Source organism: Sphaerodactylus townsendi, linkage group LG07, assembly GCF_021028975.2.
Source record: "Sphaerodactylus townsendi isolate TG3544 linkage group LG07, MPM_Stown_v2.3, whole genome shotgun sequence".
Classification (NCBI taxonomy): Eukaryota; Metazoa; Chordata; class Lepidosauria; order Squamata; family Sphaerodactylidae; genus Sphaerodactylus; species Sphaerodactylus townsendi.
In genome coordinates, this window is record NC_059431.1 from 91,152,354 (window position 1) to 91,178,966 (window position 26,613).

Consider the following 26,613-nt stretch of genomic DNA (forward strand, 5'->3'; position numbering starts at 1 on the left):
TGCCAAGAGGGTTCAAGATGACTGAAGCGTTTCGTGTTCAAAGAAGTGCTGAAACAAACATCAAAGCTGGCTGTTTGAATTAATGGAGCTATTTTATCTAAATTCAAAGCAGAAACGAGTGTATATCAAAAGTGCTTTTTAAAGACACTATTTAATTACAAGCAGTTATCATGAATATGTACCAAAACTGCCAAGAAGAAGACATAAAATCTCTTTCCATCAATGGGGGAATAAACAGCCAGATAAATTTGCATACATTTTCATTATTTAATGCATTTTTCTCTCCAGGGAAGAGGCATTTGGAAAGCAAAGCCAAGGAAGTAGGGTAAGTATTTCAATATTGGTATTCATTCAGAACTTATTCCTCATTCAGAATTTTTTTTAAAAAAGAGATGTTTCCCAATATAATGCTTTAATTTAAGGCGTTGCTATTCCACTCAGCCTGGACATGGAGCCAGGCATCCCTACCTAAATCAAAACTATTTAGAAGCTCAGATTTAGCACTGTTTAGCTTACTTTTCAAGGTCAGAGATCATATGTAAGGAGCTTTGATTTAATCTAGCACCTGAGGTCTTTCAAAGACAACTAGCTTTTAAGCATCAAAACATGAAGGACACCGCAAAAGGCACCCAGTGCTGTGCTTTTGGTAAACTCAGCTCTTTCAATTGGCAAACATTTATCGCTTGCAGTTTTTGTGTATACACAAAATAAACAGCAACACACCCTAAGACATGACTTTCGCTAAAAGTTAATGAGAAACATAAGCTAAAGAAAGGGGAGGAAAGAAACAGAGAGCCCACTCTAGCATGAAGGGGGTGGGAGTGGGGCAGCTTATTTTTTCCTCCCTTTATAGTAAAATAGTAAAAGTTTCAGGAGTCTCTCTCTCTCCCCTCCCCTTCTTCTGTCAGTAGGAAATCCTCCATAGTGTAGTGCCGTGGTGGCGAACCTTTGGCACTCCAGATGTTATGGACTACAATTCCCATCAGCCCCCTGCCAGCATGGCCAATTGGCCATGCTGGCAGGGGGCTGATGGGAATTGTAGTCCATAACGTCTGGAGTGCCAAAGGTTCGCCACCACTGGTGTAGTGGTTAGGATTCAAGAGCGACCCGTAATGAGATTAGTGCAGGTCCACAAAATGCAAGTTGCAGCCCAGAGAAGCCTCAGTTTGATGCAGGACTCTACAAGAATGGAGGGGAGGGGGATTAACCCTTCAATCTCCACTCAATCTTGATCATCAAAACCAGTTCCTCCCATTCTACTATGAGCATTTTGAAGGAGAAAAGTTGTGTTTTAAAAGGACTACACAGCTGGGGAAAACTGGGCCCAACCCCACACCCAGGAAACCATAAGCCAGCCAGTCTCACTTAGTTTAAGCCTAACTCAAAGGGCTGTAGGGCTGTAGTGAGGATAAAATGGGGAAAGGGTGTACCCCACATTGAGCTGTTCGGAGAAAAGACAAAATAAATCTAAGTGGCACATTTTTTCTAGTATCCCCTCTATCCTGCCCACTGTTCAATACTATTTCATTCAAAATATTTATAATCTTTCTCACACCTATATTTAAATCAGTTTAAGGCAGCGGCAAGACACCATGGTGAGAGTTCACCTCAAAGGTAATATCACTGTAGAGATGCCAGGAAACGTTAAGTTGACGGGTAAAGGCAAGCATTGTAATGTCAAAAGATCACCTGGAAGTCATTTCTGTTATATGTTAAGGTCCAGAAGGCATAACTGTGATGGACAGGTTAGGTTCCGCCTCTCCCTAACAGCAACCAATGGGAGCTGATGGACTATTAGTGAGAGCGACAATTGAATACAACAGTCAATCTAACTAGGGCCCCTTCTGCACACACAAAATAATGCCTTTTCAAACCACTTTCACAACTGTTTGCAAGTGGATTTTGCTATTCCGCACAGCTTCGAAGAGCACTGAAAGCAGTTTGAAAGTGCATTATTCTGCATGTGCGGAATGAGCCTAAGTTAAGCTAGGGCAGAGAAGCTCATGGCCGATTGGAAAAAGGTCAACTTGTACCCAAGAATCCCAAATGCTTGAATAGGGAAATACAGTTATCCCTTCCATACCTCTGGGGTTAGGGGCACGGTGCACCCCTCATCTGGAAATCTACAACATTTTTTAGCCCTCCCTTTGTACTAGAGAATAAGTCTGATTTCTTTCTTTTAACTTTAAAAAATAAATTGTGCATATTTATGGTATTAAAACATAAAATATGTTGATATTATATAATACTATACGTACATTTTATGCATTTTGGAGTTTCCACACTTTTTCTGTGTTGTCTGCTGGCCTTTGCATGTTGTCTGTAGCTTCCGCAAAACTCCAAAAAAAATTATCATTTAATTTCTTATATCACACAGTGATGAGGAAAGTCATGATGTGGAAGGGATAACTGTAGTTCAAAAATTCAACTGCAATGACATTTGGTTAACTTCTACCTAATTTACTTCTATGTTGTGCCAACACCACAAATAAAAGTTAACCTGTTTGTTTAACCCTGTGACCTGGATATTTCTGGCTCGAAAACACACACATGCACACACACAAGATCTTAGGTTATATAGAAACAGGTATTAGGATATAAATAAATAGTGGCAGCATGTGAAGGAAGCCATGTTCAAGTCCCCAGCCCCAATTGTACTGTACAAGGGACTCCCCTCAAAATCAATTTGGAAACTCATGCAGAATGCCACAACTCAGCTATTTTCAGGAGCTAGATGCAGCATGCATACTACTTCCAAAGGATAAATTACTGGGGACTGTGGTATATTTTACTGTAGTTTGCTCCCGTTGTGTAATGCTGCATCATTTAATGTGTCATGTTAACACTTATGCTTCAGTTCTGTTTTTAAGACTTCTGGTTGGATCTACATCCCAAATCCTATATCACTGTTCAATGAATGCCCCATCTTGATTGTAGTGGCTCACTGTGTGATCCGCCTTGAGTCCCAGTGAGAAAGGGAGACTACAAATAATGTATAAATAAACTGTGTCAGTGAGGAGTGACTATTAAAAGGGACTAAGCTACCATTTCTGGTAGTGTCTATGTGGGTGAGAGAGGGACCTGGTATGTTAAATGGTCATGGCTTTTTACAAATTTTAAAAGAGGCAACACAGGAAGTAAACTGTGACTGCCTGATCTACTTGTAGCTCTGAATGTGTAGGACAGCAATTACAAAGGAGGCTAGCATGTCTTAAGTGAATGAAAAAGTCTATCAGTCATCTTGGCTGGGCTGCTCCAAGACTAGCTCAAAAGCTGCAGCCTCACATAGTCTGAGATATATATCACCAACATCCCACTGGGGTGCAATGCTCAGATCACTCATGACTGTTTGATAGACTAGAAATGGGCAGAGGAAACTGCTCCAAACCCACTTATGATCCTGCCAAGTCCCTGTTTACTTTCATCCTATTTGTTGGAATGCTACGTAAAATACACAAAACAGGTTTGTTAAGCTCCTGGGAAAGCTGTCATACTGGTTGGAAGGTTGCATTTGATCCACTGGGTCACAAACTATGCAGCTGTGATTGTGGCAGAATGCCTTGAAACCACATCCTGCAGAGGTGTCAGCCCTGCGGTGAGGCCAAGGAGGTGATTCCTTCACAGGTCTGCAATTTGAAGCCAGTTCTGTGAGACCAGCTTGTCTATAGGTTAAAAAGGTGGAGATGAATCAGGGCCCATCAGTCACGAACATGACCCTTCTGTCCCCTAACAGGGCATTTCACAATGAAGAACTGATGCAGAGACAGAACAACCTTGGAGCCATGTTTCCCAGCAACAATTGCCCAATGGAGATGCTGCAAGAGTATGGGAAGGCATAGCAGTATAAACGCCACTGACAGCTCTAGGTCTAAGGGAGGGGAGAGGGGAAAAGATGGAACTCAAGAGCCTTTGCTTCCTTTGTTAAAATTTGATCTCCTTTTTGTGTCCTTATTAAAGCAGAGGTACTCTGGGTCACCAGGGATGCATGATTTAGTGGTAAGAGTGTCAGACTAGGATTTGGAAGACTACAGACTGAATCTTCACTGCCATGGAAGATTTCTGGGTGACCTTGGACCAATGACTCCCTTTCAGCTTAAATTTTTTCACAGGATTGTTGCTTCATGTATAAAATAGAGGGGAACATGATGTTATTTCTAATAGGCATCTAAAGCTCAATACCACACACTGCCCTACACAGGCCCCTGGAAATTTTTTTTGAATAGCATGCAAACTATGTGGGTCAATTGTGTTTAAACATACAAGAATCACTGTTTTTAATAATGGCTTCATTTTTCTCCATGTGGAGCTTTAAGCATTTGAAATAGTCAGTAATCCATAATTCCTGCTCACAAAGTAATACAATGGTCGCAAGTGCCTCAGCTTCTTTCTTTCTTTCTTTCTTTCTTTCTTTCTTTCTTTCTTTCTTTCTTTCTTTCTTTCTTTCTTTCTTTCTTTCTTTCTTTCTTTCTTTCTTTCACTAAATTCCACAAAGAAAGGGGGGTACAACAAAATGCACATGACTATGATAAGAAACTCCTTCCAATTTGAACTGGAAAGAAATCATGATGGCCATAATAAACAGTTTCGGAAACTTCTAAGACAATTGCCTCTAAAACCAAAAGGCTATTGCAGGATTATCTGGAACATTCCATCAGGCTAGAGTGCAGGAACATATACTTTTCATACCATTTAAAAAGTTTTAAAAACAGTGCATAAAACTGAATACCATAAAAGGGGAATTAGCAAACTCCTGGTCTATAGCTTTTTTTATACTAGAATTTCTGTTGCCCACTCCAGTGTTTTAAATTTGCAAAGCAAAAGTGCAGATCCAGTTTAGGCTGGACTAGCCTATGCAAATAGTTCTACGTAAGCACTTGCTTAAGAATGTACAAAATGTCTTCCTGGATGCAAGTTCATCTAGTCCAGCATTCTTTGCAAGAATTTCAGCAACCAGTAAACACCAGGGGGTCTACTGGAAACTGGCCAAAGCTTCTGTTCGCCCTGGCTTTATTTAAATAGACATGCTATCTTCAAAACCAGAAAAGCATCTAAGGTCCCTCTTTACAAGTTAGAGCTGTGTAACATCCCAGTGTCACTTCAAGATTATGCACAATAACGTCTACAATTTCCACACTTGCTAAATGAATGACCAATCCTACAATAACACCACACAATCTATCTTTCCCAAGTAAGCAGGGTTTTTAGATGTTCTAAAGAGTGGTGTGGGTGAAACCATGAGATATCGCCAACTATAGTGCTCTGGAAACTGAAAGAAGGATCCAATTCTTCATCTCAAAAATCTAAAATGTTCATTTCATGAGGACAAATTCTTTTAAGTTCTCTATCCTAAAATTCTTGCAAAATATATAGGAATTATAATTCCTAAAATGAAAAGAACCTCTACTTTTTATACGTAAACATATTCAGATGTGGTTCCTATTCTAATTTTGATCCCTTCCACTTGGAATATTAGCAATACTCCTTTAATCCCAACCATCTCAGATGTTCTGCAGGTTATATAGTCTCAAGACATTCTATTTGAAAAAAATACGGGAATATTCAATACATGTGACTTTAAAATTAATCTGATAGTAGATAGAGCAAATCTAAGAGATAGCACTTAACATATTTTATCCATGCACTTCTGCTTCACTATTGTCATTCACTACCACCACCTGCAGCCTTGGTCTCACCTTGAGTGGCACCTCCCTTTACCAGAAAGCAAGTAGACTTGTTCAATTCAGGGAGATTCTCTTATTGCATCACCTTTGCAGAAGATCAGCACTGTGCTGATACAAGTCATTTATAGAGTAACCCTATGCTAATTTACTCTAGTCTAAACCTATTCACAACAAATGGTTTAAAGTTGAGTAATTGTACACAGGAACATACTATTAAAGATACCTTAGACCCTACAGCCTGGAACAGGGCTACTTTGAAACATAAAGACGGCACGTTGTCTTGATGTGATAAGGACGTGGGAAGGGGGGAAGAATATACCAGCAACACTAGAGATGATTTGCTTCATATATTATGGCACTACAGTAACACTGCTACAACTACTTCCCTGCCCCCCACCCCCACCCCCAAGTAGGGTGGTATAGTGAGACTAGAACTGCCGTTTTCTAAACTCTTAGAATATTGAGGAGTTTGGGTTTATTCCCTGGTTTTCTCAACTATAAGGAGTCTCAAAGCAGCTTACAAACTCCTTCCCTTCCTCTCCCCCCATCAGACACCTTGTGAGGTAGGTGGGGCTGAGAAAGTTCTGAGAGAACTGTGACTAGCTCAAGGTCACCCAGCAAACTTCATATGAATGAGTGGGAAACAAACCTGGTTCACCAGACTAGAGTCCATTGCTCATACAGATGAGTGAGGAATCAAACCCAGTTCTCCAGTTTAGAGCCCACTGCTCTCAACCACTAGGCTCAAGCCAAGTAGATCAAAGAGAAAAGAATGAACAAAGGTAGCTACTACTCTAATTTTTTTTGCAATATTGGTTTTACCAATTAGATTCTACTTCGAGCAATGAAGATAAGCAACACATAAAGAAGCAATAATATTTTATTTATTGTGCAAGCAGAACAAAAGTGCATCAACATTTGAATCATGTTTCTGATATTTAGATGTCTCAAAGTGAAATTTCAACTTTTATGATGTGCTTCAGGCAACAGTGTTTTCACCTTTTAGTAATGCCAACGACATATTTTTCAAAAGGAAAGCTAACATTATTAAGCACATGCTTTTACAATGGAGTCCGCCTAGGAGCTTCTCTAGCAGTTCCTCAACAGGACTCTAAAGCCAAGTAAACGAGTTTAACAGGTAACATAAAAATCATTAGCGACCCTTAATGCCGTATTGTGCAACTTTTTTTTATAAAATAGCAGATAAAGTTTGCATCTTATCACTATATCATGTCAGCAATAATTCACACTGATTTTTCAGATCTCCTGCTGTAACAGAATTCTAGAAGTATGAAAAATATACAGAGACCCTGGATACATAGATAAGTAGGTACCACATTTGTTTTAAACCACTACCCAGCAATTTCCAAAACATATGCCAGATGCTAGTGCAACATTAACGTAAAATTACATGGGTAAACAAGAACACAGTGATTTGCAATAAAATTAGCTGATTTACACATGCAGTCATTGAACACTTGTATAGGCTCTCTAACATTAACTTTTCAGACAGTCAATATAGTAATAGATGTAGAAAATAGTATTTCAGGTATCTGACAGCTTTCCTCGAAGCATATTAATTAGATACATTCAAAAATATCAATCCCTTGTATCCAGGTTTTTGTACAATAACTGCAAAAAACTGCCCAGGGCTCCTGACCTTGACATTGCAACTACATGTGGCTTAAACCTTATTGTGCAAAATGCAGGTGTGTTGGTTCACTGAACGATATATTTTTTTTATTTCAAGTTATTTCGTGCTTTCCCATAGCACTTGTCCACACTGAGCTAGAGGAAGATACACCTTTATGGTTTCTTATCATGTCCATTGTTCACAAGGTTACATACTTTGACAGTTTGCTCCCCAACAGCCACCCCCTCCAATATTTTTACACTGTAATCTTTTTTGAGACAGATCCTGAAATCTGTGGGGCTCCGATATACGAACTGAACATCATCTAAACAGATAGTGCCTTACTAATGGGCAATGTCTGACAGGTGTACTTATAGTCTCTCTACAGAACAGAATTCCCCCCCACCCAGTCCCATGAATGTAGTCACGTAAGAAAACACAGGTTATAGAATGTTCCAGAATGGATATAGCAACAAAAATCTTGGCTAAATGGGCACAGACATTTTTGAGAGAAAAAACTTCCCAAGTCAAAGAAGAATACAAAAATATTGCACTTAGATAAGCAGACCTCTGTACTTGACCTCAACCAGGGGAAAGGGGGGGGAGAGTGAACACAGCTGCATGCCCTAAAGCAGTGGTGGCGAACCTTTGGCACTCCAGATGTTATGGACTACAATTCCCATCAGCCCCTGCCAGCATGGCCAATTGGTCATGCTGGCAGGGGCTGATGGGAATTGTAGTCCACAACATCTGGAGTGCCAAAGGTTCGCCACCACGGCCCTAAAATATCACATCAAATACAGTATAGAATGAAGAAAGATAGCAGACCTTCTGTGTTCTGTGAAATATATCACAAATATATCATATGGAAAAAGCAATAGAAGAGATGTAAATGTGCTGGAGTTGAAGAAATACATCTAATGAACCATAATTGTGTCACTACTGCTACTCCTGTTAATTTCAAATCCAAAGCCTGGCTATTTAAAACTTTTAAAAAAAAAAAATAACATGCGCACAGGAATGTAGGGTTTAGCTGGATTTTACTCAACAGTTTATTAGACAAAATTTGGCAACCGCTCTGTCCAATACAAATTCTCATGTTTCTATTTTCTGCTTGGAAGTTATGCTAGTCGTTAAAACTCTGTAGCATGCCTGATAATCCAACATAATCAGCCAATGAATAGCCTTACTTGGTACTTGGACATAAAGTAGTGTAATTCATGACCTAGTCTAAAAATAACATTCTGAAGAACGAGGTCCAATTTTGTCTCCTGTAACAACACACCTGCATTCCCCATGCCTATTTATAAGCTTAGATGTTATTCCAGGTTTCTGGTGACTTCCAAAGTTTGTCTTTAAGCCATACAGACAATACTGCTCATGCTGTCAAGCACAGTTGACCTTAGCATCTTTAAAATCATCTTTGAAATTTGTTTTACTATCCACAGTTTTTAAAAATGGGCAAATGGGCCTCAGCACCCAAGCAAAATTAAGAGAACATGTTAAATTCAGTGCAGCTTCTTAAAAGCCTATTTTTTAAAAGTCCTCTTGCTTAAATATAAATCATAACCTTGCTTGGTGGTTTAGAAAATACCAGAGACTGATTGTATATTTTTAAAAAATCCCGTGACAATAACGTTTTACTCTCACTATAAACAAAATGAACTTCAGTTGAAGGGACTTTACTCCTTATAGCACTAGCTCCCCTTTCTCCTGCGGGCTGTAGTGTACATTGCGTTAAATTGCACTGAACAGCAGGATGTGCTTCAAACAGCAACACTGCATTTCTGTCTCTAATATCTCTAAACACCCTTGTGGAGTTATAGCAACTCACATCACAAACAAGCACCTTTAAAATGCCATTAGAACATCCCGTTCCTGCACACTAGTGTAAAAAGGTCGGCCAAAGAGAAACGAATGTAAACCAGGCTTAATCTTCTCAGCTAAAGCCATTATTATGTTAAGATCGCCCTCTGCTGTTAAGTCCAGGTCTATCTTCAAGCTTCGGAGGGATTTAAAAGGCTTTTTACCTTTTTGCCTGGGGAATTGGGGGAAAGGCTGTGGTTAAACAGAGTACTTTAATTTAAAACAGCTCCAAAAGTACTTTTCCCATTTTCCCCTTTAGCTTTATACTTACGTGTCATCTTCTATATATTTAATTAGCGTTAAGGCTTTTCTGTGAAGAACTAATAGGAACTGAGCAAGGAACACACTCCTCAGAGACAGTCCAGGTTTTAAATGAAAGACCTGTTCAAATTGGCAGGAAAAGATTCAGTATATGTTCCTGAATTCCCCACTTGCCCCCACTATCCCTTGCATGGACAGCTATATAAACTTCATTTTATTTAAATACCAGCAGCATTGCCAACCTACAGCAGAAACCACTGGGCACTAGTATGAGCTCTAAGTCATTGCACATTCCTACAAAATTCCTGCCAGCTCCTCAGCAGCACACACAGATGGCTGGTTTTGCTCTCATTGCCACCAGCATTACCAAATACAGCATTTCACAGCAAGCAAGAAATTAATTTCATTAGGTTGTTGTGCGTTTTCCGGGCTGTGTGGCTGTGGTCTGGTAGATCTTGTTCCTAACGTTTCACCTGCCTCTGTGGCTGACATCTTCAGAGGTGTATCACAGAGGGAAGTCTGTTACACTGTGTAACAGACTTCCCTCTGTGATACACCTCTGAAGATGCCAGCCACAGAGGCAGGCGAAACGTTAGGAACAAGATCTACCAGACCACGGCCACTCAGCCTGGAACACCCACGATAACCAGTTGAATCCAGCCATGAAACCCTTCAATAATTTCATTTGCTTTACATCAAACTTTTCACATCCACTAATTTAATAAACAGAAGCTTGGAAGCCACATGTGGCTCTTCGACATTCTACCTATGGCTCTTCTGAGCATCATTCACCACTGTGGCACCTGCCCTTTGTTTCAGGAAAGTAGGCAAGGCCCTTGTCCAGAGGGGCTTATGGTTGGTAGTGGTTCCAATCGTGAACCAGTTGCATGCCTGCTTGAGGGGAAAGCCTCACACTAGGGATGGAAATAAATGCAGCTGTTCTTGTTGATGACTACAGTGATCTTCTGTGAAGGACTGTTGTACTAAACAGAGAAAACTACTTCAAAACCAGTAGATATTAATTTTCAGTTTTAATGTATTGATAAGACCAGTAGTTACCTGATCCAGGAAAGCTTTAACTAGAGTGTCTTGATGCAGGACATCTTGAAAGACATTCCTGTAAAGATAATGAAAAGTATAAAATAATTGAGTATATCAGTTTTGGTACTGCACTGTTAAACTAGTGCTAGAAACGTAATTGTAAATCTCTTGCAGCATTCAAGTATTGGATTGCACTGGAACAACACAGAGTAGTTTTTCATTGTTCCTTCGGGAACTCAGCCCTGATCTCTGGCAGTCATCAGCGAATGATGGCCAACTACAAAATGATAGAGCCTATAAAGTCTTGTTCCCATTGTGCTATATTGAACCTCCAACAAATATCAATATCTGAAAGTCTATTATGCAAGCTATGGGAGGTTTGATTCCTTTGTAAACTCTCTAGGAATACTTACAGGTCAGGAGTGAAACTTTCATCTGTATGGATAATGGTATCCTGAGCCATCTCCTCATCTGAAGTGGCTCTCCAAAATGCTGTTAGCTCAGAACGCATGTACCGCCGCTGATTATAGATATGTTCATGGCACGGAGGCATCTGTTTCACTGTGTTGACATCTACATCAATATGAGTGGTAGGATATGGAGCATACATCACTTGCCGGAAAGGCAGCACAAAACTTCCAGTTACATCCTGTCAAATTGGGGGAAAAAAAACACCTCCTACTTGCTAAAAGAGTCAGAGGAATTAAAATCATGAAATTTTTCATACTGTTCAAGCAAAATCAATAGATGTGATCATTCAACTAAATAATGCCAAGCTGCCACAAAAAGTGGTTTTTCAGTACAGACAACATTCAAAATCTTGATTATTTAAAAGAGTTCTGTCCCACATTTCCTTCAAATATAAGCTTCCAAGGCAGCAAGCAGAATTGGACTAGCAGGGCCTTCCTAGACGAAAGCTAAAGGGGAAAAAACTGATTTCACACTACTTAGGCTCTCAAAGTCATCAACGGTGAGCTCACAAACTACTGACGGCAGGCTTTTGATTCAAGACAGCATGCTCAAGACAGACAGCGTCTTTATGAGAAACTCAAAGGAGAGGTTCACTGACATAATCAAAACTTATCTCCAAGTAAGTAAAATTATAATTGGGATTTTCATTTTAAACCTGTGGTTGTCACACTGTGTAGCATGCCTTATTGTGGAAGCAGGAACAATTGTGAGTTTCTCTGAATCCAGAAGGTTATGGGAATCTAAACTGAGGATGTTTTTCATCAATTCATAACTCAGTCTGGGAAGCTGGTCAGCCACAACTCTTTCTTGAAACAAAACCACAGTTAGCTCATTTGTCAGAAGAAGAAACAGAACTTTGCTTTGTGGTTTTGCTCGCCATATTATAAATACTATACTCTTCCTTCCACTCCTAAGTGGTTTGGAAGCAGGTTACCCATGCATGGGGAAGACCATGGATCAGTGATAGAACAGATGCTTTGCATAAGGAAGATCCCAGGTTCAATCCTTGACATTCTGGTTAAAGAGATCAGGCCTGAGATGCTGAAAAAGCACTGTCAATCACAGCAGACAATGCCAACCTGGATGGCCTGATTCAATGTAACGCAGCTTTATGCATCCAGCACAGGTTCATCCAGACTAGAACATGTGCTACCCATTCCTACATATCAAAAATCTGATGTTCTGTCAGACAAGGTCACACTAGCATTTTAATTAAATCCTGTATGATGACATAAATATTATGACATTGTCCAGTATATATTATCAGCTACCAAATCTACTTTTTGTACAGAAGGCAAAGAGGTATTTACGTTGGCAATGAATTCAGCCAAATAAAAATACATAATCTTCACCATCTCTTTTGTTCTATTCTTGCAGGGACTTTTCTTTCAATAGTTGAGATATTTTTCAGGACCTATTGTGATGGCTTTTGTGTAATTTTAATTTGTTTATGGCTCTCACTGTATTTTATAAATAGAATGACTACTTATATACTTTTTATATAATTGAAATTGGCAGTTGCTTATTGTATTATTGTTTCTTGCTAAATTCTTTTACATTTGTAATCATCTAGGTCTAGGGAGCCACTAGGGCAGAAGAATAGGGTAAAAAAATTAAGTAGATTTTCCCCACTTGTGATAAATATCGGGATGGAAATATACATTTTAATATAAAGAAAAAGTACAACATCCAGTCAGAAAAACAGATATAGAAGTGATTCTGGCAGAAAAAACACTGGTACATTTCCATGCATTGGTTAGAAATTAAGGATTCAAGTTACTGGCTTTTAGAGAGAGTTCAGTTTAAGGAAACAAAAATAAAGACCTTACTTTGAGCAACCCTTGCACAAAAAGTCCTGACTCATACTTGAAAGAAGTTTCACTTCTACAGAGCCTGGAACACTTTCGCTCAGCTGAAGTAAGAAAGAGACACAGAGTCCGCACTATCTGAAATGGAAAAACATTGTAAAAGACATAGGCAACGCAACTGAGCGAAGACAAACATTAATTATAATGACAAGTGCCGTACTGCACAATGACCATGCATTACAAGAGACCCAGATGTTTTCTCCCCAGATATAAATTCAGCTCTGTGAATTTCTCAGCATATAAATTGCAATATTATGCTTTCAACTCCATTGAATGAACTGACTATTATCTGTACAGGGGCTATGAGTAACTATTAGCTCATGATATTGCAACAGAGTTCAAGATTGCAGCCTGCCCAACACCATTTTGAGAATTTAAAATTTAGAGGCTGAATGCTTTCCACTCTAACATCATAGAAGGAGCAAATCATTAATATATTACTTTTACTAGGAAGGCCATTACAACATCTAAAGCAAACACTAGTATTGAAGTATTCTTCTCTTTGCATTCTTCTTCTCTATGTAAACATATCTTGAAAAAGAAGATGCGCAGCCCCATCCAAACTGCGGGAGGAGGGCACTGAAAGGGCAATAGGGAGTGGCTTGGCCTTAAACCAGCACAATTGCCCTCCCCAGGGTGTTTACCCCAGCAAAGGAAGCAGATGCATCAGTGGCTATGCATCCTGCAGTTCCACTGCCATGGAACCAAGAAGTTCAGGCCTGCTCGGACACCAGCGTGGAGGGGAGGCAGGCCAGGGTGTTCTTGGGAACGGAGTCAATATTAGTAGGCTCCCTTCCGAGGTTTAGGGTCAGTTGCACAGCGCACTGACCCTCAGATGTATGCCACACTTTCTGTGGTGAATGTCCATTCAGCCCTATGGGGCTTTTTGGCGATGGGGAGGTCCAGGGCTTTTCCCTACACCCACACCATAGATAAGCCCTTTGGAGGTGGTGGGACGGTGCTGCACCAGCGCCATAGCCCACCAACTCCAGGTTTGAATGAGGCTCTAAATGTAAACAAGTAATTTCGCCATTCCCATATCTTCTATATAACACTAAGTTGAATTAGTTCGTTTTGAATTGTATGTAAAATCGGACAAACTGGGCTAAACACAACCAATAATTAAAGTTCCAAAACCATAAACACAGCAAAATTTACAGCTACTGGGGGAGGAAAATTCAAAATTCCAGACTCTTTTAATTAGATATTTTATGAATAAAAGCACTAATTTCCATGTCTTTGATGGTAGGTAATATGCTGGTCTCTGGTAATCAGGAATCTTATTTATATAATGCACAGAAAAAAATTCACCTTATTAACTTTTTCGGCACTGCTTCCTACAACTACTGAGCAACCACAGGTCTGCAGGTGTGAACTGATAGCTCTGAAAATTAAACACAATGCAAGATTGCAGAGAAATTTGACATGTTGAAACTCAAGAAAGCATATATGTCAAAGAGTTCCCTTTTGGGCTGTTGGTTTTCCAGGCTGTGTGCCCATGGCTTGGTAGTTTTAGCTCCTAACCTTTCACCAGCATCTATGGCTAGTATCTTCAGAGACCTTCTCATGGTAAGCTGTGTTTCTCTCCGTGGCACGATATGGAGTTAGGAGCTAAAACTACCAGACCATAGCCACACAGCTCAGAAAACCCACAACAGCCAATTGATTCTGGTCATGAATGCCTTTGACAATACAGTCCCCTTTTGGTTAACTTTTCCAAGTTTGACAGGTGGCTAGTATTTAAATCAAGTCAAACTGCATTCAGATGTCACAAGCTACACCAAATATGATTTGTGAATGAATACTCATTCATCTACTTACTTGAATTACAAATATTTGGTTTGAGATAAATTACATGTATATCTGGGTGAACCAAGGGCTTGTTTATACTCCAGGAACAAAGGTTCTAGATTAAACTACAGTTTAAAATCCTGGCTTGCAGGAAGGAAGCAATTTTCAGTTTATTCACACAGGAACCAGAATGTTTCAAACCAGAAATCCTCACTTGCACTTTGCACAGGAAGAGGGAGGGGGCGTGTGCACATGAGTAAAGCACCAACCGATGTTTTTGCACAAACTTGGATTACTATGATATTTGAATGCAGCCTCAGAATCAACTATGGTCATTTCATTTGAATCAACTATATGGTCATTTGAAATTACAATTACTACAAATCTCAATTTGTGGTGTTATGTCAAAAAAACCCTTTCTAATTAGCCAGAAAAAAATTACATTTATGCACAAAACTGTAACCCGAGACAAAACTGTGCCTATTTCAAATGAAACGCTTTGCCCTGCACAATCGCACCATTATTTGTGAACAGCAATCGATAAGAATGGAGCCCTAGTCACAAAATGGGTTGTACCGGATGTGATGGCGTAACTTGGAAACATAACAGTAAAGAAAATCAAGAGGGAAAAATGATCGCACTTCAGGAGAAAACCTTCATGACAGCTATCTCCAATATCGTCATCGCTGAGGACTGTGTCACGTATCTAGAATGAAATAAAACAAGGGAAGGAAAATTAGCCAGATGTGACCATATTGTTGAATACATTAGAAGTCAATAAATCTTAAGCACATTTCCAGGAATAATTCAAAACAAGGAACTACCCAAAGTTATGCACTTGTCAGTTAAGAGCTGAGCAAATATATCATTGGTCAAGCTCAGAATCGCATGCATCCTCCTGCCTTTCCTACAGAATTTCCCTCATCTGTCTTAACTGTGGTTAATGTTGACCATAGCTATACCCTTTTCCACTGAAAGATCTAAGTGCAGTCAGTGGTGGTGCGACTGAAGTAAAAGGATTCCACAGTGAAAGTAGTTCTAAATGTCTATGTCAGTGGTGGCGAACCTATGGCACTCCAGATGTTCATGGACTACAACTCCCATCAGTCCCTGCCAGCATGGCCAATTGGCCACGCTGGCGGGGGCTGATGGGAATTGTAGTCCTTGAACATCTGGAGTGCCATAGGTTCGCCACCACTGGTCTAAGTCAAGAGTGGTGGAGGCGCTGAAGCAAAATGGCGCCCATGGTAGCTGCAAGCTGGGATTGGGAGCTGAAGAGCCTAGTGTGGCAGAGAGAATTCCAGGGCTGTCACTACTCTTGTTGTGTTGCATTCCTATCCTGCTTGGACATGCTGAAGTAAGATGGCACCCACAGTAGCAGGGATCAGGGACTGAAGAGCCTGGTGTGTCAGAATGAGTGCCGGGGATGTCGCTGCCCTTGTCGTGTTGCACTCCTACCCTGCTCAGAACAGTGTCCTATTATGGAAGCTCGCACAGCAGGCAGCTGCTGCTGTTCCTCTGTTTGCAGGAAGATGTGGTCCCTGGAGGTCTCAGTCGCCCTTCTTGACTGTCACAGGGTGGGAGGGGAGGGAGAAAGGAATGGCTGGCTGCTTGCTCATCGGGTGTTGGTTGTGGCATTTGGGGAAAACTGGGCTCACCTTGTGGTTGTTGTTAAGATACAGGGGCAAAACAAGTGGAAGGAATGGAAAAAGTAGCAATTCCATTTAAAACATTTTTATTCTTGCCCTCCCTCCAAACAGATTAGGGTGATATCTATTATTGTTTTCGCATACATGCCCACATGAATAGATTGAAGCAAGATAAATATGTAAAATGCGCTTATTTTCGTAACACCCTTGAACGGTAGGTTGGTCTGAGAAATAGTCTAAGGTAGCTGAGAGCTACTGTGGAATCTGAATGGGTGATAAAAAAGCAGATCAGTGGTTGGGAAAATGCATTGGGAGGGAGGGAGCCAGCATGCTAGCTCCAAACCCCACCTTGCAGCTGCCTTAAGCTAATACCTCGAGGATCTCGTATTGTGATAGTTTGGCAAGACTTCCTACATCCATGCCGAAGAGTCAGCCTCATTGCAGCAACACCACAATCCATGTCTTGCCAGGACAGGGGCACCTTTTCTCTTGAGCATCTGCTCACCCATGCATCTGCCTGGGTCACCTCCCCATGTCTGGCCAGTCATTCCTGCGCCCCAACTACTCACTTCAGGAAGGAAAACCAGCAGGAGAAAACACACACACACACACGGGTTAGCTTAGAGACCTGGGCTGGTCAGTTTGCCAGCTTACCTCTCTGCAGAAAGGGGTAAGCCCACAAACTGGCTTGCCTCTTCCACACGTTCTGCTCGCTCACTCTTTGCTCTTTCCCTGTCTACAGAACAAGGCAGGCACTAGGATCCCCATGGAGCATCCTACCACAAATAAAGTCCAGGATGAAGTAATGGATGAATTTACAATTTTACTTAAGATCTTTCAGTGGAAAAGAATATAGTGCTTATTTGCCAAGGTTCTGACACCAGCTTGAAATCCTGCTTTCAAATCTTCAATGGAGCACATCTTGGGTGACATGAACCATGGCTGATGTCAGCCATGAGCTTTAGTTCTGGTTAAGGTAAATAAGCATCATCCAAAAGAGAAGGAGAGATCATTACCCTGCTGCAGTCTATGGTTATGTCTACACAGAAAAGAAAAATAACCCAAAGTTATACTTTCATCCAGATTCCATACATACATGCATACTGCCATATTTGTTTTGCTGGTTTCTTACCCGCACAAAAAAACGACACCATCTTGAATATTCTACCTTTGGATTCTCTTAAAATTTTAATTGTACCAATATATATTAGATCACTTTTGCCAAGTTTCTATATTTTAAGCACGGTATGCAGAACACAAGCCATTGAACCAAGAATAGTTTAAAATTATGGCTGCTGGCAAGATATTTATAAGACATGAATCAGTATTAGAAAAGAAACTCCCAAAAAGTCTGCCTAGGGACCTTTTTGCTGCCAAAAAGTCAAAAGGATACCAATTTATTATCCTGTAATAGTTTATTTCACCGAAGGCAATTAAAAAAGTAGGAATAGAATGACAGAACTCTTGACTTTCATGATGCAGCTAACGTAAGGACTTACATCTATTTCTTCTAGAACACTGTGTGATTTCATAGATGAAAGGAGTTCCATTACAGGAATTACTTCTCCTGTCAGCATTGGAATGATGCTCTGGCCCTGTGCAATAAATAAGATTTTACGAAATAAAAAAGCTGAGCATGCAGTAGAAAAAGAGAGTTCATCTTTAAAGACACGAGCATGAAAAGGCTGAACCGTTTTTGAAGACAGCACTAAGACGAGCAATCAGGAATTTGCCAAAGATTACTTTTCGGATTCATTCCAAGCTACCAAGCTTCAAAAGAACAAAAATCACAGGAACCCAAGAATGCAATTTGAAAAATGAATCTCTAAACATGAAGACCAAGCTATTAAATAAGTTTCAATCATTTGGGAAAAGCAACTTCAGAACTTAGATGAGATGACAATAGACTAAATGCACTGAATAAGTAACAAGTAGGAAATAATAATCAAACTTCTGTTATTCCAAAATTGGAGGTTTGGGAATGGGGTATGTTTCTTGCCAATTTACTAATTTTCCTTCATTTCATTCTTATTCACTATTTCCACAACACTCAAAAATTCACAGTAATAACTTCTATAGCTGAGCAAAATTCAACAGGAGAGAAGTACACACAGTCCTACTTCAGCCACTGAAGCCAAGGGAACTTACACAGCTGTCTTCAACTGGACTGTATGTTACTATACACATCCAGCAAATCCCTCTTACCTGATCTTCCATTCTCTCTGTGCCCTCCAAAACTGCCCTCTGTATGTGTTCTTGCCTTTCCTGAGTTAAAAAAAAACAGTATTTGTCTATGTGTAGTTGATAAGCACAACATACCACTTCTGTTTATATTTTGATTAGAAAACAAGCCTAGAGACACAAGCAAGTCACATCAATGTACTTCAATCAAATCAATTTTATGGCAAATCCTGAGTATATTTACAGGAGAGATTGTGTGGTAGTTAGAGAAGAAGTCGTCAACCAGTGAGTTAAAATTCTTGCCCACTCATAAAACTCACAGGGTTTTTCTCAGCCTAACTGGCTCTGTACCCTGACATGGGTAGCCCAGGCTGGTCTGATCTTGTCAGATCTCAGAAACTAAGCAGGATCGACTCTGTTTAGGAGTCTTCCAAGGAATACCAGGGTTGTGATGCAGTGGCAAGCAATGGCAAACCACTTCTTAACATCTCTCACCTTGAAAACCCGATGGAATCGCCACAAGTCAGATATGACTTGATAGCAAAAAAACAAAAAATCCTGGTTCTGTAGGCTTAAGTGAGACAACTCCATGTAAGGCAGCTTATATGAAAGAAAGCATACAAATAAAATCCCAATTACTTGAAAGACTTACTCCCATGCCTCTAGGTTTCAGTTCACACACTTATTATCCTTCAACCAAAAATCTGAAAGAGGTCCATATTATTTCAAGAGGAACAGGATGAGTTTCAAGAGGAACTATATGAGAACACTCTGTCACGAATTAGAAAAAGAACCCTGAGCGCTTAGAAGTATTAGTAGTTATAAGAGGTGTTAATGAAAAATACAATAAGGTCTGATTTACATAGGAAACAGATTGAGTGGGTAGAATGGACCTAAGCTGGAAAGAATGTCATTTTGGAAAACCCTTTCCACATACAAGAACTTTCGGCAAAAAATTAGTACCTTAAGGAAGAAATATAAGTCTCATTCACTCCATGGTATGCTAGTTTTCCATATGAAACATCTCCCCCCCCCGCCTCCGGTAGAAATGCTTCATGTAACAGAATATGTAAAAATGCAAGTCCATTCTTTTGTCTCATTCCATTGAAAGAATATACCAGCACTCCCCTTTACCATCATAAGCAATGAACCCTATAAGTATTTCTGGGCTTTGTAAGAAATGCAAACACAGTAAAACACAGAAGGTAAAACACAGAAAGTTGTGGTCTGTGGGAATAACACCCCTTCGCTATAGCTATTCTCCTGGACAACAGATTTAAGATTCTAAGGATACATTTTTGGCTACATACTTCAGTGCAATTTAACCAAGAGGTGCAGTTTAATACCTCTCATGCACCAGCTTTCATTGCAGTATCAGGGTACATAAGTATCGATGGCAAGGTAGGTGAGATACAGAGCCAGTAGGTGAGCCAGATACAGATAGAGTGAGGTAGGTAGGTGAGATACAGAGATACAGAGTAGGTAGGTGAGATACAGAGATACAGGTAGGTGAGATACAGAGCCAGATACAGTAGGTAAGATACAGAGGCATGCAGAAACGTAAACAAGTCTGTAGAGATTTATTCTTTAAGGAATATATGTAGGCTTGGATTCCATAACTATATCCTTTAAAAAAAAAGAACCAAGTAGAATTGTAACTTTGTCTGCCACATGCTGGACCATCTTTGTTTTAGAATGCCCCACTTGGGTCCTAGTATCTGCCTAACACACCTAGATAGGCACTAGTACCCAAACAAAGTGACATCTCTGAACATGAAAGTAGTACAGATATTTTCAACTTGTTTTGATCAGGCATATCTTCAGCAGAAATACTTGAAATTTTGTGAACAAAGGTTTATAGGTTTCTAAGCAAAAGCAAAAAGTAAAGAGCATATATTCTATCAATGCAGATTGATTAATAGAATCTATTCTACAGTAGCTTCCCAAAGGATAACCCACATTTAGGCCATAAGTGTCTTGATTTGAGTCCCACCACAGTACAACTCCAGAGGCGTAGGGAGGGGAAATTGCGCCCGGAGCAAGACCTGCCCAAGCACCCCCCCCTTACCTCACCTGGCCAGAGGAAAGGAGCAGATGGGCCAGGAGCCTGCCAGCCCAGGAGGCTGGGACCACCGGGCTCTTGTGGCTTGCACCTGAGCCGCCCACCAAAAGGCTGCTTGCTGGCTGAGTTGTTTGCTGCGGCTACAGGCCTCCTCCCCTCCCTGCTGGGCCTGATGGAGGCTGGGGAGAGCAGGAGGCCTGCGGCTGTGGCAAGCAACTCAACCGGGCAGGGAGTGAGCTGCTGGGCTCCGGCTGTGTTCTTGTGCCCAGCCAATCCTTCGGCGCAGTGCCTGTACCAGGGCTGAGCTGGCCAGCTTTGGGTCCACCAGGCGCCACGCTGCAGAAGAGGCCAGGTGCAAGGGCTTGGCTGGTGCCCGCTGCCCCCCCGCCCCCCCCCCGCACATGACTGGATGGCCCAGGCTAGAAGTGTGGGTGGTGATTTTCCGGGGGGGGGCGCACATAATTGAACAATGGCCACCCAGGGCATTTGCCCCCAGATGCCCCTGTGGAAGCTCCACCCCTGTACAACTCACTTGTAAGTGTACATCAATGTGACTGATCCACACAGTCGTACAGTACTAAAAGGCATTAGGGATACTGCTGCAATTATGAAAATGCTGAATTTCTTCTAAGTATGGATGACGGTCTCAAGACTTCAAAGACAAGGCACAATGTAGGATGTTTGAATCTACTTTTAACTGCTGTCCATAGGAAGGAAGATGTATTCACCATGCTATTTATCTATTTCTATGCCTTCCCTTCAGAGTTCTATTCAAGGCAGCCTGCAATTAAAACAGCATAATAAAAGAGCAAGCCACTGGGCATAAACAGAAAGAAAAACTATCCAAAAAACAGAAGCAGACTATTAAAAAGCTGCTAAAATAAAACCCTTAATTAAAAACTTGGATTAAAAAAATGTGATTTGGCCTGGCATCCCCCCCCCCCCCAAAAGTTAAACAGATGCCAGCAGAAGCTCAAGGGAAAGGGCATTCCAGAGGCAAGGTGCCACCACAGAAAAAGCCCTGACTAGTCACCATCCATCTTCAACCTCTGAAAGCAGGGAGGCAGAGACAGATCTTGATTGGCAGGCTAGGTAGTATGCTCCAAAGTGTTTAGAATCTTAGAAGTTCAAACTGTGCCCAGAGCAGTTTTGTGAAAAAAATTGAAATGGTCTTAATTTCAGAAGCCACCAAATGTTGCAACCTTTGAAAACGGTTGCCTTTATAATCCCTTTGTTTGAACCTGTGAGCTTTTTCTCGCTCTGTTCTGTTTCCTGGCACCTAACTTTTCTCATTATTTTTATGCACGTCATAACATTGTTTTATGTTGTTTTTATCCAACTTGAAGCAAAAATTAACACAACTGGAATACCAGCAACAAAATTGTGAAACTTGCAGACTCTCAATGAAAATGTAAGAAAACAAAAGAAACAAAAAAGAGTACATTTCTACTTCCTTATTACAATAAAGCTGAAACCTACCTTATGCATCCATATCCTTCCTTTTCGTATAATATGTGTCAGCCTGTCAACACACACTCTGTGTAGGGGGAGGTAGAAGCTAAGCTCATTTTGTGGAAGTATAATTGAAAGTCCATAGGTACTTCTGTCCCCGTTCCAGTTTCCGTCAAAAATTAGGGACACGATAATGACTCCTTTCTCAGCCAAAACAAAAAATTTCACATCTATTGCACCGCTCTCTGCATTCCGAAGTATTTCCCCATTCAAAGTGTGGTTTGCCAAAAATGTTATTTCTCCATCACTGAGGAGTTGCTGATCTGTTTTTGGCGCCCAGATGTGTCTGACCCTGGGACCAAGAATATTATCCCAGTAGGCAAAAGTAGCAGCCAGTAGTGGTGACTCTCCATTCAATGCAATCTCAGTCTTGGCAACAGCAGGAGAAGGAGGAGGACATAGAGCAGACATAATGACCCCAGTTGTCACATCATCAAAGCCTTTTTCTTAAAACCTAGAAAATGAGTTGGAAACACATAAGGCTTAAATATCATATCAATCACAGAGATACTTAAAATCAGCTGCATCCACAAAAGGTCAATTTATAAAAGTTATAGTAGAAAAGAAAATTTCTCATATCTTAAAGTATATTTATTTCTGGCTTAGAACTGTACACTCCAACAAGTGAATACTGTTCAATCTGTTTTTCTGCTTCCTTGGCCCATTATGCATGGAACACTTACCCCAGGGCTCTTCACTGTACAGTGGGCTTGTAGTAGGGTCACCTCGTGTTTCTGTTTACATGTGAGAATGGACTCGCTTCTTGCCCTACAGCTTTTCTGCTGAGAACTCTCCTGTCCCTGCTTTTTCTGATTCTCTTAACTTTGCCCATCAAGTCATTCTTAAAGGCACAGATCTCATCACACCCAGTAGTCTCAAGATTGCTGGCCTTTTAATTACTGTTATATCGATATATCAATATTGTAGCCCTTGCCAAAAATAATCTCCCCCCTAAATGAAAGAGGCAGTTCTCTGGACCACATACTGCTGAAGGGGACCATGTTTTAGAGATGATATTCTCTCCCCATCCCCTCCACACCCCCAATTCCTGCCACTGCTGCAGGAGGAGAGAGAGGCTATTAATATTATATCGAGATATCAAAATGGGATTTCAGAGGTCGGTGTGTTTCAGCTAAGCCTGTGTGGTTGAGCTTCTTTTCTTTGACTTCCACTTGCTGGCTACCAAAAGATGCCAACGAGAGAGTGGGAAGAAGGAAGAAGTTGGCAACATGGTGAATGGGGGGAAGACATCATGGTTGAAGCTAGGTAGGCTGGCCATGGGACTAGGGAAGATGTATGGGGCAAACCTGTGCTCACTGGTGAATCTGCCCCACTCTGGCAAAGAAGCAAATTAAAGTCATGCTAGAAGTGGTGTCACTTGCTGCGGAGAGAATAGAAAGTGAAAGGGGAGCTCAAGGAAAATGTCCACACAAGAAAACTTGCTGCAACGAACATTTGCCCCACCACGCAGCAGATTATGCAGATGTGCGTCTAATAGGCCCTTGTCAATCTCTTTACAACTGCTTTAAAGTCATCTGCACTTACTTCTGGCTTTGCTCTATGTAAAAGCCATGCATTTCCATTCTGTTGCAAGCAGAGGAATAAATCAATTGCATGTGAGTTTCACAATGAAATTTAAGGTCCATGTATGCAACATACTACAACCAGACCAACACCGATTTTCGATATAAAATCATCTTTATTGATTTTAACAAATAAAATCTAAATAATGATGAAATATACTGCAATACAGACACACACAAAAGAATAAACAAATACACAAAAAAACCCTGATTAAATCATTGAAAGTATAAATGTTTCGCAAAGTTCTATCGAAGACGATTTCCCTCTGCGTCATCCATAAAGAAGAAGAAGAAGAAGAGGAGGAGGAGGAGGAGGAGGAGGAGTTTGGATTTATATCCCCCCTTTCTCTCCTGCAGGAGACTCAAAGGGGTTTACAATCTCCTTGCCCTTCCCCCCTCATAACAAACACCATGTGAGGTAGGTGGGGCTGAGAGAGCTCCGAAGAACTGTGACTAGTCCAAGGTCACCCAGCTGGCATGTGTGGGAGTGTACAGGCTAATCTGAATTCCCTAGATAAGCCTCCACAGCTCAGGCAGCAGAGCTGGGAATCAAACCCGGTTCCTCCAGATTAGATACACGAGCTCTTAACCTCCTATGCCACTGCCGCTCCTAAAAGTACTACTTCTGCCTCTAAGTTGGGGCGGCGTTCTCATATTTGAAGTAATTATAAATTCTATATCTAATGTGTCTTTCTTGTACCACGACAACTAAAAATAAGGGGAAATGAGCTGCTAAATGAAATAGGGATATAGGTTTCATCACTATTCTTTTATTCTAATTTCAAAACATTATATTATATTTTCTACTAGTTACATTTACTCTAGTTATTTTCCTTTACTATTACTATGCAGTTTAATATTAATTCTTCATATAATCAAGAAAAGGACTCCATATCTTCTCAAATTTTTCTTCTTTTTCTTCTTTAATTAGGTGGGTCAATTTGTCGACTTCATGTAAGGACCACATCTCCAAGACTTTGATGGAGATCTTTCTTCCAATCTCTTGCTAAAGAAAGTCTAGCAGAAGTTATCAAATAATAAAATAACTTACAAGTTTCTTCTATTTCCTTACTCAAGTTAATCCCTAGCAGATACACTTCTGGTTTTTTCTTCTCTTTGGTTTTACAAATTTCCAGAAGATAAGAAACAGAAGAAGCCTGCCTCATATACAGCGATTTCTGACAGTGGCCACAAAGTCCCTAGTGACCTGCAAATATAAAAAAGGGCACAATTCAGGATTCGAGGCACCTCCTTCACACTTGCAATAGTTCCTCAGAGAATGCGAAATACACTGCTAATCCTACCTTGAGGATAAAATCCCAAGACTCACGTTCTCCCACAGGTCTTTCAAAAAGCATCACACAGATATCAGCCATAACAATATGGAGTTTTTAATGTATGCCTGAGATTTGTTTCAGATGGGCAACTGCATTGGTCTGCAGTAGAAGAGCAAGACTGGAGTCCAGCAGAACCTTAAAGATCAACAAGATGTAAGCTTGTAAAATTCACAGCTCTTTTTCTTCAGATATGAAGAGATATCTGATTGAGGGAGCTTTGATTCTTGAAGGCTTACACTCTGGAAACCTTGGTGATCTTTACGGTACTACTGGACTTGAATCTTGCCTAAGATCTGCGGATCTTACACATACACCACATCATAACCGATATTAAATCGCCTCGTCTAGAGCGATGTTCTCGTGCCCTCATCTTTTTAACTTGTCATGAGCTGCTTTGCTATTTTAAATCCTCTCCCTTCCCAAGCCTTGCCTTTGAGCTGGCCATTCACTCACAGCTCCAGCTATCCAAACCTTCCTGCCCCGAAAACTTTACTCTCAATAAGGCATTGAGAGTTCTATGCCAACCACCTTCTGTAAGGCCTTTTTAGATGGGTATTTTACAGTTAATTTCACATAGAGGGTATTACTTTAAAAAAAGTTGTACAGCTGTATTTTTCAAAAAAGAAAAAAAATTATCTGTTGCCAGCAGGCCAAGGTTTTTGGTAAGCTGCCTTACTAAATAAATTGATGGGGCATTCAGTGATAATGGAGCACTAATGAATTAAAGGTTAAGACCCTCTGATTTATTCTTATCTATATAAATAAAAAACAAAGTGTCCGTTTGTTTCTTATCGTTGCTCTCCGAAACTACTGGACAGAATGCTTTGAAATTTTCAGACAACATAGGACTCGCATCCAAGCGTGTTTTTAGATGATCACATACCTGAAATTTCACACCTGGCCCAGGTAAAATGTCTTTTCCCAAAAACACCAGCACCACCTACTGGACGGTGACGCAACACGCACTGTGGCCGTTAACGCAATGCACGCTGCTGATGCTACCGCAACGCGACCCATGCTGTGATGCGTCTTGGACAATTTGGTCTTCGAACCCCCACAGAGGAAGTTGCCACTTCAAAAATAACATTGTCAAAAGAGCTGTATGCTTAAACTAGGGATGGTCCTTTGGTGGTCTGCACACTAGAATTGCCTCCAAGCAGTGCCGGATTAACCTGGCAGCAACAGTACCATATGCTACCGGCTGAAGCACTCCGGTCTGCACGTCAGGAGCCTGGGGAGACGGCAGGAAAGGCCGCCTGAGGCCTTCTAAGGGAAAAGGAGGGAAGGCGGCTGAGAGAGAGAGAGCCCGGCGAGAGGAAGGGATGTCTGCAGATGCACCGGGCAGCGCCGTGTTGGACCTGCAGCATCCAGCTTGGCTCCTGCGGGCACTCACCTCCTTCTGCGAGGAGGGCTGAGATCCCCGTGCACACCAACAACTTGGCCGCCGCCAGCCCCTACATGAGGTGAGCCCCCCTTCCCTTGGCCCAAGGCGGGGTGCGGTAGAGCAGGCCTTAACTCAGCCTCGGGGCCCAGCAGGGAGCTCTTCTGCTGAGAAGCTTGGCAAGTTTTGGGAGCCTGGCTGCCTCCAGGCTGCAACACCGTCCGCTCGCAGTGAGGCTTACTCTGGAGTAAAGTAGGGGTATGGTTGACCTGCTGCTGGAGTGCCAACTCCGAAAC

At 41.1% G+C, this 26,613-nt stretch overlaps 1 protein-coding gene across 5 annotated transcripts in view; it reads right to left on the minus strand.

Moving 5' to 3' along the window:
* Positions 1-8,310: 8,310 nt before the first annotated feature.
* Positions 8,311-26,613, minus strand: part of C9orf72 (C9orf72-SMCR8 complex subunit) — a 34,207-nt gene continuing 15,904 nt past the window's right edge. For 2 of the 5 annotated variants that reach the window (XM_048503569.1, XM_048503568.1), the window contains exons 2-11: positions 21,984-22,470; positions 18,467-18,526; positions 17,761-17,856; positions 15,254-15,318; positions 14,133-14,205; positions 12,783-12,899; positions 10,896-11,131; positions 10,501-10,558; positions 9,452-9,561; positions 8,311-9,352 (exon numbers count right to left, since the gene is read on the minus strand). In XM_048503569.1, the coding sequence (XP_048359526.1) occupies positions 9,166-9,352; positions 9,452-9,561; positions 10,501-10,558; positions 10,896-11,131; positions 12,783-12,899; positions 14,133-14,205; positions 15,254-15,318; positions 17,761-17,856; positions 18,467-18,526; positions 21,984-22,427 (1,446 nt within the window). In that variant the 5' untranslated portion in view covers positions 22,428-22,470 and the 3' untranslated portion in view covers positions 8,311-9,165. Of the gene's footprint in view, positions 9,353-9,451; positions 9,562-10,500; positions 10,559-10,895; positions 12,900-14,132; positions 14,206-15,253; positions 15,319-17,760; positions 17,857-18,466; positions 18,527-21,983; positions 22,471-24,650; positions 24,669-26,613 lie in introns of those variants that run through there. The other 3 variants (XM_048503570.1, XM_048503567.1, XM_048503571.1) reach the window with 3 other exon arrangements.